General features: G+C 42.9%; 1 protein-coding gene across 1 annotated transcript in view; it reads left to right on the top strand.

The window, feature by feature from the left end:
* Positions 1–16,406, top strand: part of cnksr2a (connector enhancer of kinase suppressor of Ras 2a) — a 410,446-nt gene that overhangs the window by 172,833 nt on the left and 221,207 nt on the right. The window contains 1 exon segment of the mRNA XM_048602521.1: positions 8,214–8,333. Coding sequence (XP_048458478.1) covers positions 8,214–8,333 — 120 coding nt within the window.

The raw sequence follows: 16,406 nt of genomic DNA, 5'->3' as shown, positions 1-16,406 counted from the left end.
CTAGGTGTTAGAGGCCATTTGGAGAGACGCCGCCAACATTAATGACTTCAGGCTAAATGCTGTCATGGCCTTTGGGACTAAATGGAAGATAACCTTCCCCAAGCTGTCCCCCTAATTAGTCATCTCCAAGCTCACTGCCCTATAGAGGATGATAAGCAGACTGTCTGTTGCCAAATCCATCAGAGACCCAGCAGAGCTGAAGTCCGGATACGTCCAATGGGACAGTGCAGAGGTAGATTGGGAATTGGAATGTGGAGGCACCCTTGCTGGGCTGCGCGTAAGCAAATTCAAAACCGAGATTTAGGCCTGCAACTGCACCCACCCCCACGCTCCCCCCCACCCACACACACAGGCACACAAATTTTTGTGTTTGAGGGACTAATCTCCAACAGTATTCTGAGTTCTCTTAGAGGATACGTAGGGGAGGGTAAAAACTTTGGTGGAGCAGAATGACAGCTTCTGATGATAACCTGTCGGTCAGTGCTTCCATGGCTTTCTAGTGGGTTTCCCTTTTAATCCCCCACTGCCAACTATGATCAATAATTCTTATCGATTGATTTTTAACATGATCCACTTTAAGGATCTCTTTCTCTCTGGAAAGCCACTTTTTGACTAATTAAAGTTATTGCATTTCTTCTTGGTAGGCCTTTGCTGAAGATTGGAGTTTTTCTTCAGATTTGTTAAGCTCACACTGGTATTTTCTGTGCATTATTGCCATGATTTGTTGCACACAGTTGGCTTCTGTCTGTGTAGATACGTCCCTGTGCGTCCATCCTGACTGAACTGTCTCGAGTTTGTTTGGAGTCCCAGGACCTCTTCCTTACATGATTGAAAGCGTCTTCCCAGCTAAGATAAATTTTGATGCGTCAGATTCTGCAGGCACCTTTACTGACTGTAGAAATTTTGAATTCTTCAATCACTTCAATTTGTGTTTAAGCTAATACAAGGTCACTTTGCTAACTGATAGCAGTCTGGTTTTCTACTAAGAGGAAAACGTCATTGAACTGTGATTGTACTTGCAATCCCTTGGGAAGTTCTATGCATTAGTACGTAATTTTAGCTGTTCTTCATGAAGAAAGGACTAATGGTCCCCGAAAAAGACAGCTGTATTCTCAAGAGCTGCGTCACCTGAATATTATTTTTATTCATTAACGGGATGTGGACATCGCTGGCCAGGCAGCATTTATTGCCCATCCCTAATTGCCCAGAGGGCAGTTAAGAGTCAACCACATTGCTGTGGGTGTGGAGTCACGTGTAATCTAGACCAGGTAAGGATGGCAGTTTCCTTCCCTAAAGGACATTAGTGAATGTACAGGCACAGGAGGTTGTGGGGTTGCAAATTCGAGTAAATGAATGGCTTTGGTATTGGATCCCTTCCCTGTAGTTTTGTGATGAAGTGGTAAATCACTGCCCTCCAATAGTTGGCTACACCTCTTTTGGTGCCTTCTATTACTGCCGTTTAAAATAAATGGAATATCTGCCCCACCATCTGGCAGTGCTAACCCTGAGAAGTTTTCGATGTTGGCCAGCTGAAAAATGTTCATATCCACACAAGCATCTCCAAACAATAAAGAATAAAAATGATGTGGAATTATGTACAAGGTCCCTGATAACTACTCCCAGTTCAGTGAAGTGTAGCGTGTATCTGGCCTCATTTTGTGAGTCATATGCTTCCTGAAGCCCAAAAACGTTTACATAGTGGCAAAGTCTGAGAAATCCCTATTTCAACCATGGTATAACATCTGAAAGAATCAATACATCCACATATATAGCCAATTTGAAGTTAGTTTTTATGACAGTTACCGTAACATTTGCATACAAAACATTGCTTGAAGGTCATTCCTTCATACAAGAAGAGTACACATTGCTCACCTTGGTCCTCAGAGACATCCACGTATCATTGCAGACTAAAATGCTATGTCTTTTAACTTTGAAACCACAGACTGAAATTACCTATTTCTGTTTCAGTAACCAACTGGCATGCTATGGCATGCATGTTATTTTGCATCTGTGGCCAGGCAGTGCTGTTGTCGATGTGGATTTCTCGAACCACAACGCAGATAAGGAGCAATGATGGGAGCGGCACTGTCTTCCCATTATGGCTGTTCTGCCGCTGATTCAGGAACTAGGAACAGGAGTGGGTCATTCAGCCCCTCAACAGCCTGTTTTGCCATTCAGTGAGATCATGGCTGATCTGCGGCCTAACTCCACTTCCCTGCACTTAGCCCATATTCATTAATACCCTTGCTTAACAAAAATTCATCTTGTTAGCAATTTTCTGATTAACAAACTAGATGGAGTCAAAATCAGCAGTCTGACTCCAAGTACATTCACATCTTGGATAAAAAGTCTCTTTTGCTTGTGAAGATCAGCTTATCTAGCATACTGCACTGTCAATGTGAATGTAATGCCTCCTTTGGACACAAATTTCTAACCGAACTTCATCCTGTACCCCCAGTACAGTGTGGTCCTGTATGACTCCATCTTTCCATATTGGCAATCATCCGTGAGATGGCATAAATCAGTTCTGAAAGAGTCAATGGTTTCTGCTAATTCTTGCACAAATTGATTGAAAATTGCCCAGTTTAGAAAGGAATTGATTCTTAAATAGGAGTCAAGTGTTTAATCACATCGCCATACATTGCTCTTTCTTTCGTAATGCTTCTGCTGGCAAGATTGGCATTGGCCTTCCCACCAATAACGTGCAACAGTACAGTAATTTGCTTCTTGTCTGCTGCTTGTTGAAACCTGCTACGATACTGTAGCTACTGAACCATCAAAGCTAATTTACCCAATGTAGAGCATGGTCAGGGTCTTCTGTGTTTTCTGGCAGGTTTGGTAAAGGTAGAGCTTTTTTGTCATTGAAGTATTTGTCATGTTTATCAAGGCAACTGTTGTTTCCCACCTTTGGCTGAATGTTGTGTAGCTGATCTATCCTGTACACTATATTCGTACCTATTGGCTTCTGATTTTTGGAAACTTATTGTGCACTATGGTCAATTGATTTCTTCCTGGTGCAGTCTGAGCACTCTGCTATGGACCACCTTCTGCACTTTCTTCAGCTTCTGTGTTGTCCTTGCTGTTCCACGATTGAGTTCCAAGGAATACTTCGATAGTCAACCCTTAGCAACTCTGAGCTGCACTTGAAGCATTTTCACCAGTTCACAGTTTGGAGCTCAGGGCTGGTCTCACAGTTTAGTCAATGGTTTTGGTTCAGGCTGTTACAACATGGCTGCAGTCCAGTTCCTGATGCCACCTCATAGTAATGTGAAATCTACGCTGTTGTGAAAGAACAGCAACAGGCTTTATTGAATATAATAACATTCAGAGGATGGTAAGAGAGGACATCTGACTTGGAGATTACAGACCCAGGGTCCAATTCCATTTGTTCTGACATAACTATGGTGTGGCTTGTTTTGCACATGCTCAGTAGCAATACCCAGAGTGAAAATATAATACCCTTTAGTCTACATACTGACAAAAACAGAAGTTGCTGGAGAAGCTCAGCAGGTCTGGCAGCATCCGTGAAGAAAAAAATCAGAGTTAATGTTTCGGGTCTGGTGACCCTTCCTCAGAACAGTTCTACACAGTGAGTTACATAGAGACTCCAGTTCTCATGGCAAGCCTTCATTGAGCTGGAGACCTCGCTATGCCACAGGGTTGGGGGGGGTTTGGTCTCCTGGCAAAATGATGGCAAGGCCACAAAATTGTCCTGATTTAAGGCCTTAACAGTGCGACCTGGCTCCCCTACCTCCATGGAGTGGGTGGTTAACCTACCTCTCAGTCTACCCTTAAAGGTGCCTGGTGGTAAGGTCTGGGATCTACCCAGCACAGTTCTCTGTTACTTTCCCTGCAGCTCTCACCACCCACACCACCCATCACCCAACCCACTTAGCCTGCCACTGGAAAATCCAGTGTTTGAACTCAGAAAGGCAGTGCAGGTTGTTCAAATAAGTGGCTTCCGAAATGTTCCTCAGAAAAACAATCTGTCGGTGCCTTTGATTTACTTCACTCCAAATTCTTTTAATTTACTTTCTTACCCTATGAAGCAAGCCTTGTTTTTTCTTTTCATGTAAGAAGCATTATACAAACAGGCTTCACTTTCTGGCATGGAAATTCAACAACTGTAGTTAGGGTGGAAGAAAGGCCAAGCTTTTATGTTCTGCATTTGCTTAAAAAAGCTATTCAAAGGAACTAAGTCTGCCTGTGATTTATTCAGTAAGCACTGTGCCATGCCAGTGAAGTGCACATCATTCATACATCCCTCCATACACTGATAACCTCTATAGAAAAATCCATAAGTGATAATAAAAGCACCATGCTTTCCAACATTGGTTTTAAGTAAGGATTGCAGGAAACACTTCTGTGATCAAACCTCTATATTATGCTTGTGACTACATTTTAAAAGTCCACCGTTAACTGCGAAGGTTCTTAAAGTTCTGGTTCTAGTGTCATGAAAGAAGCTACAAAATGTGTTTCTCTTTCTATTTTATCCTGGCAAAATATGTATTTGTACTAAATCAGTGTTTTCAGAAGTTTCTACACATATTCTATGTTGCGTTGTGATATTGTTACTGAAACTTCAAAGTTCAATTAATTTCTGAAAAATGTATTAACACTGTCATGTACATGTTGACAAAAGTAGATTCCTACATATTTTTATATTCATGAAAAGAAATTTGCCGTATCTGCCAGACTTGTAGACAATAGGTGGAATGGTTTTCGTCCAAGGCTGGCAGGGATCCAAGAAATTGGGATGGAATCTGGTTACCCTAAGATTTTATTCTGTTTACAGTTCCCTTTGAGTTTCAATGGAGACCATAGGTAGACTGTTCTCTTAACACCGTCTACCTTCACATGAAGGGAACCTGGCCAAGATCTTGGCTTCTGCTGTAAATTTTGTCCAAGACACACAGAGTCCTTAACATGGACAACTGTCATGAACTCTGTTGAAGAAATTATACGCTCCTGAACCTTCATTAGACTAGAGTAATCTATCATCAAAGGGATCAGTTATCTTTAATCTGCAAGGGTAGTCACTCTGCAAGTAGCTGAAGCACTATTTAAATTTTTTCTTCTGCCCATATGGATTTTGGAGTAATAAAAACAGAAATTGCTGGAAAAACTCAGCAGATCTGCCAGCATCTGTGGAGGAAAATCAGTTAATGTTTCAGGTCCAGGGACTCTTCTCCAGAACTGATGGTAGCTAGGGAAAAGTTGTTTCTTCTGCAGAAGGTAGGGTGGGGAGAGGGGGTAAGGAGTAAATGATAGGTGATGATAGAGCACAAGGAGAAAGAAGAATAGTTGGACAGAAAAATGAGTGGATAATGGTCAGCCTAGGATAATGAATAGCTGCTGATGGGGACTAAAATGGATTGTGTGTAATAGCAGACTATGTGATAACAAGGCCTGGTGTGTGGGGCTTGGGGAAAGGACATGGGAGAAGGTGCCTCAAGCCTGAAAATTGTTGAACTTGAAACTGAGTCCAGAAGGCTGTAGAGTTCCCAGGGGGAAAAAGAGGTGCTGTCCTTCCAGCTTGCGCTGATTTTCCTTGGAGCACTGCAGCAAGCCTGAGACAGAGACAGGGAACAAGTGGCAGGCAACTGGAAGCTCAGGGCTTTTCTTTAATGGACAGAATGCAAGTGTTCTGCGAAGTGGTCACCCAATCTACGCTTTGTTTCCACAATGCAGAGATGACAACAATGTGAGCAGCGAATGCATTACACTAGATTGAATGAAGTGCAGGTAAAGCTTTGCTTCACCTGGAAGGTATGTTTGGGCCCTTGGCTACCAAGGAGGAAGGAGGTAAATGGGCAGGTGTTACACCTTCTGCGGTTGCAGGGGAGGTGTAGAGAGTGAAGATGGAGTGAACCAGAGGGAATGGTCCTTGTGGAAGGCTGATAAGAGAGTGGAGGGGAATATATGTCCGCTGGTGGCATCCTGCTGGAGGTGGCAGAAATAGATGTGGATGCTGCGGGGATGACAGGTAAGGATAAGGGGGACCCTACCGCTGTTGTGGGAGGGAAGAGAGGGGGGTGAGCACTGAAGTGGAAGAGATGGGTCGGACCCAGCTGAGGGCCCTGTCCACAAGGGTGCGGGGGAGTCCTCAGCTCAGGAAGAAGGTGGACATGTTAGAGGCTGTCTTGTCAAAGTTGTCATAATCAGAACTGATGTGATGGAGATGGAGGAACTGGGAGAATTGAATAGGGTCTTTACAGGAAGCAGGGTGTGAAGATGTGCAGTAACTGTGTAGGAATCGGTGGGTGTAAAGTGGATATCAGTAACCAGCCTATTCCCAGAAATGGAAACAGATGTTGAGGAAGGGAAAGGGAGGAGTCAGAGATGGACCAGGTGAAGGTGAGAGTGGGGTGGAAATTGGAAGCAAAGTTGATAAACTTTTCCAATTCCAGACAAGAGAGGGAAGCAGCACTGATGATATCATTGATATACTGGAGAAAGAGTTGTGGGTGGTGGACGGAATAGGACTGGAACAAGGAATGTTCCATGTACCCCACAAAGAGACAGGCATAACTGGAGCCCATGCCGGTACCCATAGCCACTCCTTTGACTTGAAGAAAGTGAGATGTTGTTCAGGGTAACGACGATTTTGGCCGGATGCTGGAGGATGATGGTGGATGGGGACGGTTCAGGCTTTTTTTCCAGGAAGAAGTGGAGAACCCTGAGACCATCCTGAAGGGGGATGGATGTGTACAGGGATTGCACGTCCATGGTAAAGAGGAGACATCTGGAACCTGCAAACTGGAAATTCTAGAACTGGTGTAAAGCATCAGAGGAAACGCAGATGTAAGTGGGAAGGGACTGGACAAGGTGAGATAGGAAGAGTTGAGGTCTGTGGAGCAGGAGCAGGCAGAAATAATGGGTCTGCAGGCCAGTTCTGTTTGTGGATTTTGGGAAGGAGGTAGAAGGGAGCTGTGTGGGCTTGGGAGACTATGAGCTTGGAGGCAGTTGGGAGATCACCAGATGCGATGAGGTTACTAACCATAGTGGACACAAAGGCCTGATGTTCCATGGTAAGGTCATGTTCCAGGAGAGATAGGAAGGGGTATCTGAGAGCTGGTGCTCAGCCTCTGCAATGTAGAGTGTAGAGGCCAGCCCACCAAATAGCAACACCATCCTTGTTGGCAGGCTTAATTACAAAGTCAGGGTTGGATTTGAGAGCACAGAGTGCAGTCAGTTCACGGGGTGATAGGTTGGAATGAGTAGGCTGGGGGAACAGAGAAATTGGGGCGACCAATATTACGTCAATGGTTTTCGATGAAAATGTTGAGTGCAGATAAAAGGCCAGAGGCAGGTTTCCACCTGGAAGGACAACGTTCGAGGTGGGCCAAGGGGTCTGTGGGATGGGGAGAGGACTATTACCCAAAGAAATGAGCACAGAGGCAAAGAATTCAACATTATATCGTGCCTAAAATTCATGAAGGTGGTGACTCAGAGGGATAAAACCAAGACCTTTGCTGAGTACAGAACATTGAACATCGTAGAGTGGAAAGTCAGAAGGGATAGTAAATACACGACAGGAGGTGGAGTTGGGATAGGAGATGGAGTCAGAGGGAAAGGGAGGGGAGGAAGGTTCAGGAGGGCAAGGGGTATGTCTGAGTTATTGTGTCTTGTGCTCTTTGATATCTGAAAGGTTAAGGGAAAGTTTCTTGTTAGCACGTCGAATGAGTTGGAGTATGAAGTGGAACTGGGGAGCAGTGCAGCTCGGAGCCAGCATGAAGTGGTGCTGTTGGAGAGAGAGGTCGAGAGTGTGCATATGATGATGCATGGCACTGAGTGTGGATCTCAGGACGTGGCGAGAACAGCTGTCTGTGGAACGTTGAACATCATGGAGATACCTGTGATCCTGGATGGATCTTAGGATATCTCAGTTTTCACTCCACCTCTCCTGTACTGACAGATTTGCCTTCCTGGTTATTCAGAGTCAAACAGTTTTTCACTTTAAGCTATTAAGTATTTATTTTGATTAAAATGCTACACCGATCATCATTGTGAGGTTTGACAGAGTATTTTATAAAGTAAATTGTACACTTAATTCAGGAGTTACATTGGTGATACTGGTTTTCAGAACTCTATTCTCTTGATTTAAAGTTAAGGCATTCTCATTTGACAGATCATTAAATTGCTTTTGTTTATCAGTCCTGCTATTTTCTGGAAATGTATCCTTACTCTTTTGTTTTCTCTTTCTGTCACAGTGTAAAACACTCTCGGGTGTTTGTGACCACATTATCTCTCTATCTTCTGATCCGCTGGTTTCACAATCTGCTCACTTGGAGGTGGTTCAGCTGACAAACATCAAACCCAGTGAAGGATTGGTAAGACCCATGTCACTTTTGAGTGGAACCTCAAATGTTAGAGTTGTGGTTATAGGCACAAGGCACATGAAGTAACATCGAATCCACTGCCATTGCTACAACCATCGTCTAATATAGATTATAATTCAACTAAAGTGATCCCACTTTGTAATTACCAAATATGGCTTTTTGCATGATAAATATGGGTAAAATCAAGTGACTAAATGGAGCTCAGCATTGCTGCAATTAACTATTAATGCACTTTAAATAAAAAAGAATTGTATGTAGACAATGCTTTCCGTGACTCCTGACCCCTGACCCCTCAAGTTCTTTACAGCCAATGATGGATAGGCCAGCATTGCTTGTCCATCCTAATTTCGCTGGAAAAGGTGATAGTGAGTTGCCTTCCTGAATTATTGTAGTGTATTTGTTGTAGAGACACCCTCAGTGCAGTTGGGGAGGGAGTTCCAGGATTTTGACCCAGCGACAGTGAGGGTATGGCAATATCCAAGTCAGGATGGTGTGTGGCATGGAAGGAAGTCTGCACTCGGTTGTGTTTCCAGGCATCTGCTACCCTTGTCCTTCTGGGTGAAAGATTTAGAAGAGGCTGTGCAAAGAGCCTTGGTGAGTTGTTGCAGTGTGTCTTTTAACTAGTACATACAGCTGGTCACTGTGCCTTGGTGGTGGATGGAGTGAATATTGAAGATGGTCAATGTGGTACCAATCAAGTGGGCTGTATTTTCCTGAATAATATTGATCTGCTTGAGTGTGGTTGGAGCTGCATCCCCTCAGGCAAGTCGAGAAAATTCCATCTCCTGGCTTGTCCTTTGTAAATGGTGGAAAGGCTTTGGGAAGTGAGGAGGTGAGTCGCTTGCCACAGAATTCCCTGCCTGTGACCTGCTGTAGTAGGCACACTATTTATATGGCATTCGGAGATAGGGACAACTGCAGATGCTGGAGTCAGAGTCAACACAGTGTGGAGCTGGAGGAACGCAGCAGGTCAGGTGAAAACCCGAAACGTTGACTTTCCTGCTCTTCTGATGCTGCCAGACCTGCTGTGTTCCTCCAGCTCTACACTGTGTTGACTATTTATATGGCATGTTCAGTTTCTGGTTAATAGTAAATCCAGGATATCGATTCAGCTGTGCCATTCAATGTCAAGTGGCGGTGGTTGGATTCTTTGTCTTTGGTGCTTGTGTAGTAGGAATGTTATCTGCCATTTTTCAGCCCAAGCCTGGATGTTATCCAGATCTCATGGTACATGAACACAGACTGTGTCTGTGTCTGTGGGTAAAGAATGGTGGTGAGCATTGCACAATCATGAACATCACTCCTCCGACTGTGCAGCACACCCTGAAGTGATTAAAAATTACCCACTTAACCTCAGGTAGCTTCTGCACTGGAGATTCCTGGATTGGGACCTACTGTTATGAACCTTTCCAGGTATCCACAAGTCTAGCAGCAGAGAGAATCAGTGTGAAAACTGAAATAACTGCACAGAGGCCAGTATCCTGTCGCGCTTTATTTACTTGTGCTCAGTAACTGGCCGTGGCTAGCCAGCTTGGACCCAGTCCCCCAAATTGAGGAGATTCTAAATCTCCTATTTATGTATATTATTTTCTTACTCCCTGTTTATGTTGGTCAGCCAGGGCTCCCCGATTGCCCCAGGTTAACAACTCCAATCAAGGATCTTATCAATGAGATCCACCTGGTTCCAATCATTACAGAAACCATGTCTCTTTCTCTCGCACTCAGTGTTCTATGGTATAAAATGTTCGATAGTATAGCCAGCGTCCAGAGGTGTTCAGTGGGAGATCTAAATTGGATCAGGTGGGGGTAGGGATCTAGACGTGAGATGCTTGTTGGGGTAGATGTGTGTGGAACGTGGGGTGGGGTCAGGGGATGGATGGTGGGGAGGTGTAGTTGGAAGGGTTTCGATTTAATAGTTGCCTAGGAGTTAGAGTAGATACATAATCCTCTAACATTTCATGGGTAACTATTAGGCTTTAGTGAGTCAGAACTCTCCAAATTCTCCAATGTTAATGGACTCTTTCAGAGGATAGGGAGTAGGGAAATTGCCCATCAGAAAATTCAATTTCCCAGGCAATTCCCAGGAAGTCAGCAGCATTTGGGATTCCACATGGTACGGATACATAATTGCAGTTTACACAGTTCCAACAATTCTCCAACCATCCGCATTGTTGAAATTCATTCCCACATCCAGGAATTACTTTCAGAGACTTATAAAAAAGTAAAATTTTATGTTTTTTTTAACCTTTACTTCAGTTGTTTTATTTTCCACTACTAATTTCATATTTTATTTGTTTTATTATTTATCTCACTTTACCTGGTTTAAGTTTATCTCAAATGAAGTCAGAAAACGCTGGAGAAACTCAGCAGGTCTGGCAGCATTAAGCGCAGAGAGAAAGAGAGTTAACACTTTGAGTTCAATATAACTTCTTCAGAAACTTCAGAAACTATGTTCACTGAATAGTGAACAAAGTATAATAAATTGAAAAAGTTCAAATAAATTCCTGTTTCAGCTGTAAGAATCATAGGGCATAGTTTGTCTGCTGTATTTGGGAAGATGCTGTGGGATTAAGGGAGGGATTGTTTGGTGTAAGACCTGCACCAGGGTGTCCTGGAGAGAATGATTTGTACAGCTTGTGAGGAGGGAGGAATGTTGTGCAGAAGTACTGATCTTTGATATCAGTGTTTATGGAGAACCTTGCATGTAAATGAACAACTATCTATTTGTTGTAAAATAGAAATGTTGATCTACACTTTGTTATTCTCTCAATTACTTCCTTGTTTTAGTTTTGATTCTCATTGCTTTATTTTTAACATCTCACCAAGGAGAATGCTCAATTTCTACACATGGTAAAGATTTACAAGGATATTGCCAGGGTTGGAGGGTTTGAGCTATGGGGAGAGGATGAACAGGCGGGGGCTATTTTCCCTGGGATGTCGGAGGCTGAGGGGTGACCTTATTGAGGTTTATAAAATCATGAGGGGCATAGATAGGGTAAATAGACAAGGTATTTTCCCGGAGGCTGGGGAGTCCAAAACCAGAGGCATAGGTTTAAGGTGAGAGGAGAAAGATTTAAAAGGGACCTAAGGGGCATCTTTTCACAGAAAGGGTGGTGTGTGTGTGGAATAAGCTGCCAGAAGAGCTGTTGGAGGCTGGTACAATTACAACATTATAAAGGCATCGGGATGGATATATGAATAGGAAGGGTTTAGAAGGATATGGGCCAAATGCTGGCAAATGGGGACCAGATTTATTTAGGATATCTGGGAGGCATGGACAAATTGGACCGAAGGGTCTGTTTCCGTGCTGTACATCTCTGTGACTCTATGACTCTATGGTACATATTACAGATGTTTAATGAGTAAATGTATCAGATGGAATTTATGACATTGACAAGTACACTTTTGCGCCAGTAGAGGTTAATGTATGGGAGGAGTTGACACAGATATTCTTAACAAAACATAGAAAAGGTAGTGGCTTCATTCAAATATATTAAGTGAGAACAGGATTGTTTTCTGCTATGCAGATCTCCCAGTCAAGCAGGCCACCAATACGCTCTAGGATTGTGAGTGAGGAATGGATATTTGTCTGAGGTCCAAATTCCTCTGGAACTGTATCACCAAATTCAGAAAATGGGATTTGGGTAGGGAAATACCTTTATTTAGACATAAGGTTTATGGGGTTCAGACATTTTATTAAACAAAGATTCAAAATATGTAATTTTGGTGTGTAGGATGTAATACAATTTCTTCTTTCTGATATTGTATATAATGTTACCTAGGCATTTCCAAGTTTGCTGATGATATAAAAATGCTGGGAATTTGAGTTGTGCGGAGGATGCAAGGAGGCTTCACAGTGAACGTGACAAGTTGTGTGTGGCACATGGCAGATACGGTATAACATGGACAGATATGAAGTTATACACTTCAGTATCAAAAACAGAAAGGCAGCGTATTATTTACATGATGATATATTGGGAAGTATGGACGTAGAAAGAGATCTGGGGATCCTCGTACACATGTTAATGAAAATAACCGGGTAGCTGCAGCATGCAATTAGCAAGACAAATGGTATGTTGGCCTTTATTGCAAAAGCATTTGAGTTTAGAAGTAAGAATGTCTAACTGCAAATACATAGGGCCTTGGTGTAGGGAATATAGCATACAGTTTTGGTCTCTCTACCTGAGATGAAATACTTGCCATAGAGGGAGTGCAGCATAGATTCATTAGGCTGATACTGGGGAGGCAGGACTGTCCTGTCCTTGGTTCATCTGTCTCTGTATTCATTAGTGTTTAGAAGAAAGAGAGAGGACCTGGTTGAACTGTATAAAATTCTAACATGCTTCGACGGACTAGATGTAGGGAGGATATTGTACCTGGGAGAGGTGTCTAAAACCTGGTGTCACAGTCTCAAGATATGAGATAGGCCATTTACGCCTAAGATGAGGAATACTCAGAGAGTGATTAACCTGTGGAATTCTCTCCCATGGAAGGCTGTGGAAGTCAGGTTGCTAAGTTTACTCAAGAAAGAGATGATACGTTTTTAGATATTAAAGGCATCTAAGGTTACGGAGGGAAAGTATGAATGTTACATCACGGTAGAGGATCTGCCATGATCATATTGAATGGCTCAGCAGGCTTGAAAGGCCAAAAGGCTTACTTCTGCTCCTAGTTTCTGTGTTCTATAACTTTAATGCATTCTCCATGACCATTTCGATACTTATACTTTTTTAAAAAAGAAAAATAATTAATCTTTTGTTCAGACTTGTCAAGCCAAGTTATGCTTCATTTACCTCAAAACTATTTTACAGAAATGAACTTTGTTTTACATGAAAACATTATTCTTCTTGTAATAGGAAATTTTATCGAGATACTAAAAGCAGACCAGGTCTGCATAGATTAGTCAGAGGAAAGCTGCTGAAATTGGTGGATAGTTGTAGAACCATAGGACATTGGTTCAATGTGATTGCTAAAAGAACCAAAGGTGACATATTTATGGTTATGGTGTGGTATGCGATATTTGAGAGGTTAATAGAAGGAGAAACAGTCATTGCTTTCAAAAGAGAATTGGATAAGCATCTGAGGAGAAAACACTTGCAGGGAAGGAAAGTGGGACGAATTGAATTGCTTATCCAGGGAGTTGGCATGGACATAATGGCTTCCTTCTGTGCTATAACTATTGTAGGAATCACTATGATTTTTGATTTGTGAAACTGTATTTTAATATTCAACGTAGCAATCTATTTTTAAACTATTTCACTAAAATAACCTTTCTGGTGTTTGGTTGAAAGATTTTCATATTTGCAAATTCAATTTAGTTGAATGAACGCCAGTATATTGGCTGATAAACCTGTCTTCTGTGATTTAGGCTTCTAAAAGCAATTCAATCTATTTACACATGATACTGTAGCTTAAAGATAGAATAGATTTATGAATTTTGCTGGTGCAATGAGTTTTGCAACTTGCTTTTGTAGCACTGTCCATTCTCTGTCACATTCATTAAAGTGTTAGAACAAAGCCACTTTACAGGTGATATTCAGAGAAGCATTTATTCATCACATGAAAGCCAAAATAAAGTCAGGACAGAACAATTTGCAAAATCCTGCTACCTGATAATATGTATGATGATAAAAGTGAGAATTTTACATTCAAGATTATCCGTGCCTACATGACTTTTTTGTATCTTTGCATTGGGAATCTATTCCTTGTAAACCCCAGATGTATCTCCTAAGTTCAAAAGATGTCTTTTATTTAGTAGATTGAGGCAAATGATGTAAGTTGTACAAAACCACTTTCAAAACATTATATTAAAATATATAAATTTACAACAGACAAGGAAGTCATTCAATCTCCCAAGCTCTCACCAGCCGAATGGTAGCCATCCAACCTAATCCCACTTTCCAAGTAAGAAGCAAAAGAACTGCGGATGCTGTAAATCAGGAACAAAAACAGAAGTTGCTGGGAAAGCTCAGCAGGTCTGGCAACATCTGTGAAGAGAAAATCAGAGTTAATGTTTTGGGTCCAGTGCCCTTCCTCAGTATGAAACCCAAAACGTTAACTCTGATTTTCTCTTCACAGATGCTGCCAGACCTGCTGAGCTTTTCCAGCAACTTCTGTTTTTGTTCCCAGTTTCCAAGTCTCGATTTCTGTTATTTGTGTTGTTAGTTACAGTACCTTGATTGCAGACCTATGCTCCTGTTAGAGGCAGTGAAAGGTTTTATCTCTATCACCTTTCAAGGACTAAATTCTAGACTGTCTCAGTGAAAAGGATTCTCCACCACTTCCGCTAAACCTTCCTCCAATTACTTTTATGCCTTAGACGCGTCTGCTAGGGGAATGAGTTTATGTGGGCAGCATGATGGCTCACAGTGCCAGGGACCTGGATTCAATACCAGCCTCAGGCAGCTGTCTGTGTGGAGTTTGTATGTTCTCCCCGTGTCTGCATGGATTTCCTTCAGGTGTTCCGGTTTCCTCCCCTTGTCTAAAGATGTGCAGGTAAGGTGGATTGGCCATGCTGAATCGCCCTCAGTGCTCAAGGATCTGTAGGTTGGGTGGATTAGCTGCAGGAAATAAGGAGATGGGGGGAGGGGGGAGAAATGGGTCTGGATGGGATGCTCTTTGGAGGGTCATTGTGGACTTGATGGGCTGAATGGCCTGCTTCCGCCCTGTAGGGATTCTATGATTTTATGATTCTATAAAACAGGTCTATACTATCCAGTCTATCGAGGCTCTTCAGAATTTTGTATGGAATTTTATTTGGGAGGCAGTAAGAGCCAGGAAGGGGTAGGGGCTGGTAGCTGGGAGAAGGGGACAGGGCCGGGGTTTTATCTAGGCCAAGATGGTTGGGCAGTGGATCTGGCCTTTTGTCTGGGCAGCCATCTCCCTGTTGACTCCAGGGCTGGGTGGGGTTATTGTGGGGGAAAGAAGGAAGCAGCAAGGGAGTCAGAGAATCAGGTAGGCCACAAGAAAATAGGGGAGACAAAGTGCTGCAAGGATTCAGAGGCACTTGGAGCCTGCAAGTGAGTAAAGGAGACATAGGGACTGTGAAGGTGATGGGGTCAATTAGAGTGGTGCAGGCATATGGGTGATTGAGAGAGAGAGAGAGAGAGAGAGAGAGAGAGAAGTGGGCGGCAAGAGGATGGAAGAGAGAGCAAAGCTGCAAGTGGTTTGTGAGAGAGGGAGGGGCTGCAAAGAATAGTTTTCAAACTGTCAACAAGAAAGCTGTGTGCTAACCATAAGCCAGGAAGACTCGAAATCTCTTTGGGAATGAATTACTTTGCAATGAATGTGGAATCACAACTTAAGGTTGCATATGTTCAGGAGTTACTATATGGGGAAAATGCAGTGGAGGCTATTGTAATGAGCACTGTTAGTTGTTAAATTTAAATATGAGATTGAGATTGCAGACATAGTAAAGAGGGTTGCAGCTACCGCGTTAAAGTATCTCAGATTTGTGATGGAAATGGATTAGCTGTGAACTCGTCAATCTGGAGGCTGTATTAAGGATAATGGCTTTTACGTGGATAAGTATCTGTCAGTTATCTTGAAAAAACAGATGTTGTTCACTTATTTGGGTTGATGGTCATTTAAATACTGTGTTGGTGAGGAAATTAATGCTCAGCTTGGATACTATGGCATTAAGTTTAATAAAGGGCTGATGATTATAGAAGATATTGATGAATTGACCAGTTGATTAGAGTGCAGGGCAGGCATGCTCCTGTGAAAATGAAGGGCAGGAATAGCAGGATTTAAAACCATTGGATGACAGGGAAAATTTCAGCTTGGTCAAAAAAATATAAACTGGGCCCAAACTCGCCTCCACTGCCACCTCCATGAATCCTCACCGGACACAGAAGCTGCCGGGAACCCAAACTCGCCACTACCGCAACAGCTGTGCGTCAGCGCTGGGACCGCTTCATTGATGTAGAAGCTGCCAGGAACCCAACATCACCTCCAACACTACTGCCGTAAGTTTGTGCTGCTGGGCCCATTCGGATCCATGCTACCGAGCCCACTCATCGCCACCAATGCATCGTCACAACCAAGCTCTTCAGCGAGGGGCAA

The sequence above is a fragment of the Rhincodon typus genome, chromosome 11 (assembly GCF_021869965.1).
Source record: "Rhincodon typus isolate 14 chromosome 11, sRhiTyp1.1, whole genome shotgun sequence".
In the NCBI taxonomy this organism is placed as follows: Eukaryota; Metazoa; Chordata; class Chondrichthyes; order Orectolobiformes; family Rhincodontidae; genus Rhincodon; species Rhincodon typus.
This window is presented reverse-complemented; position numbering and strand designations above follow the sequence as displayed.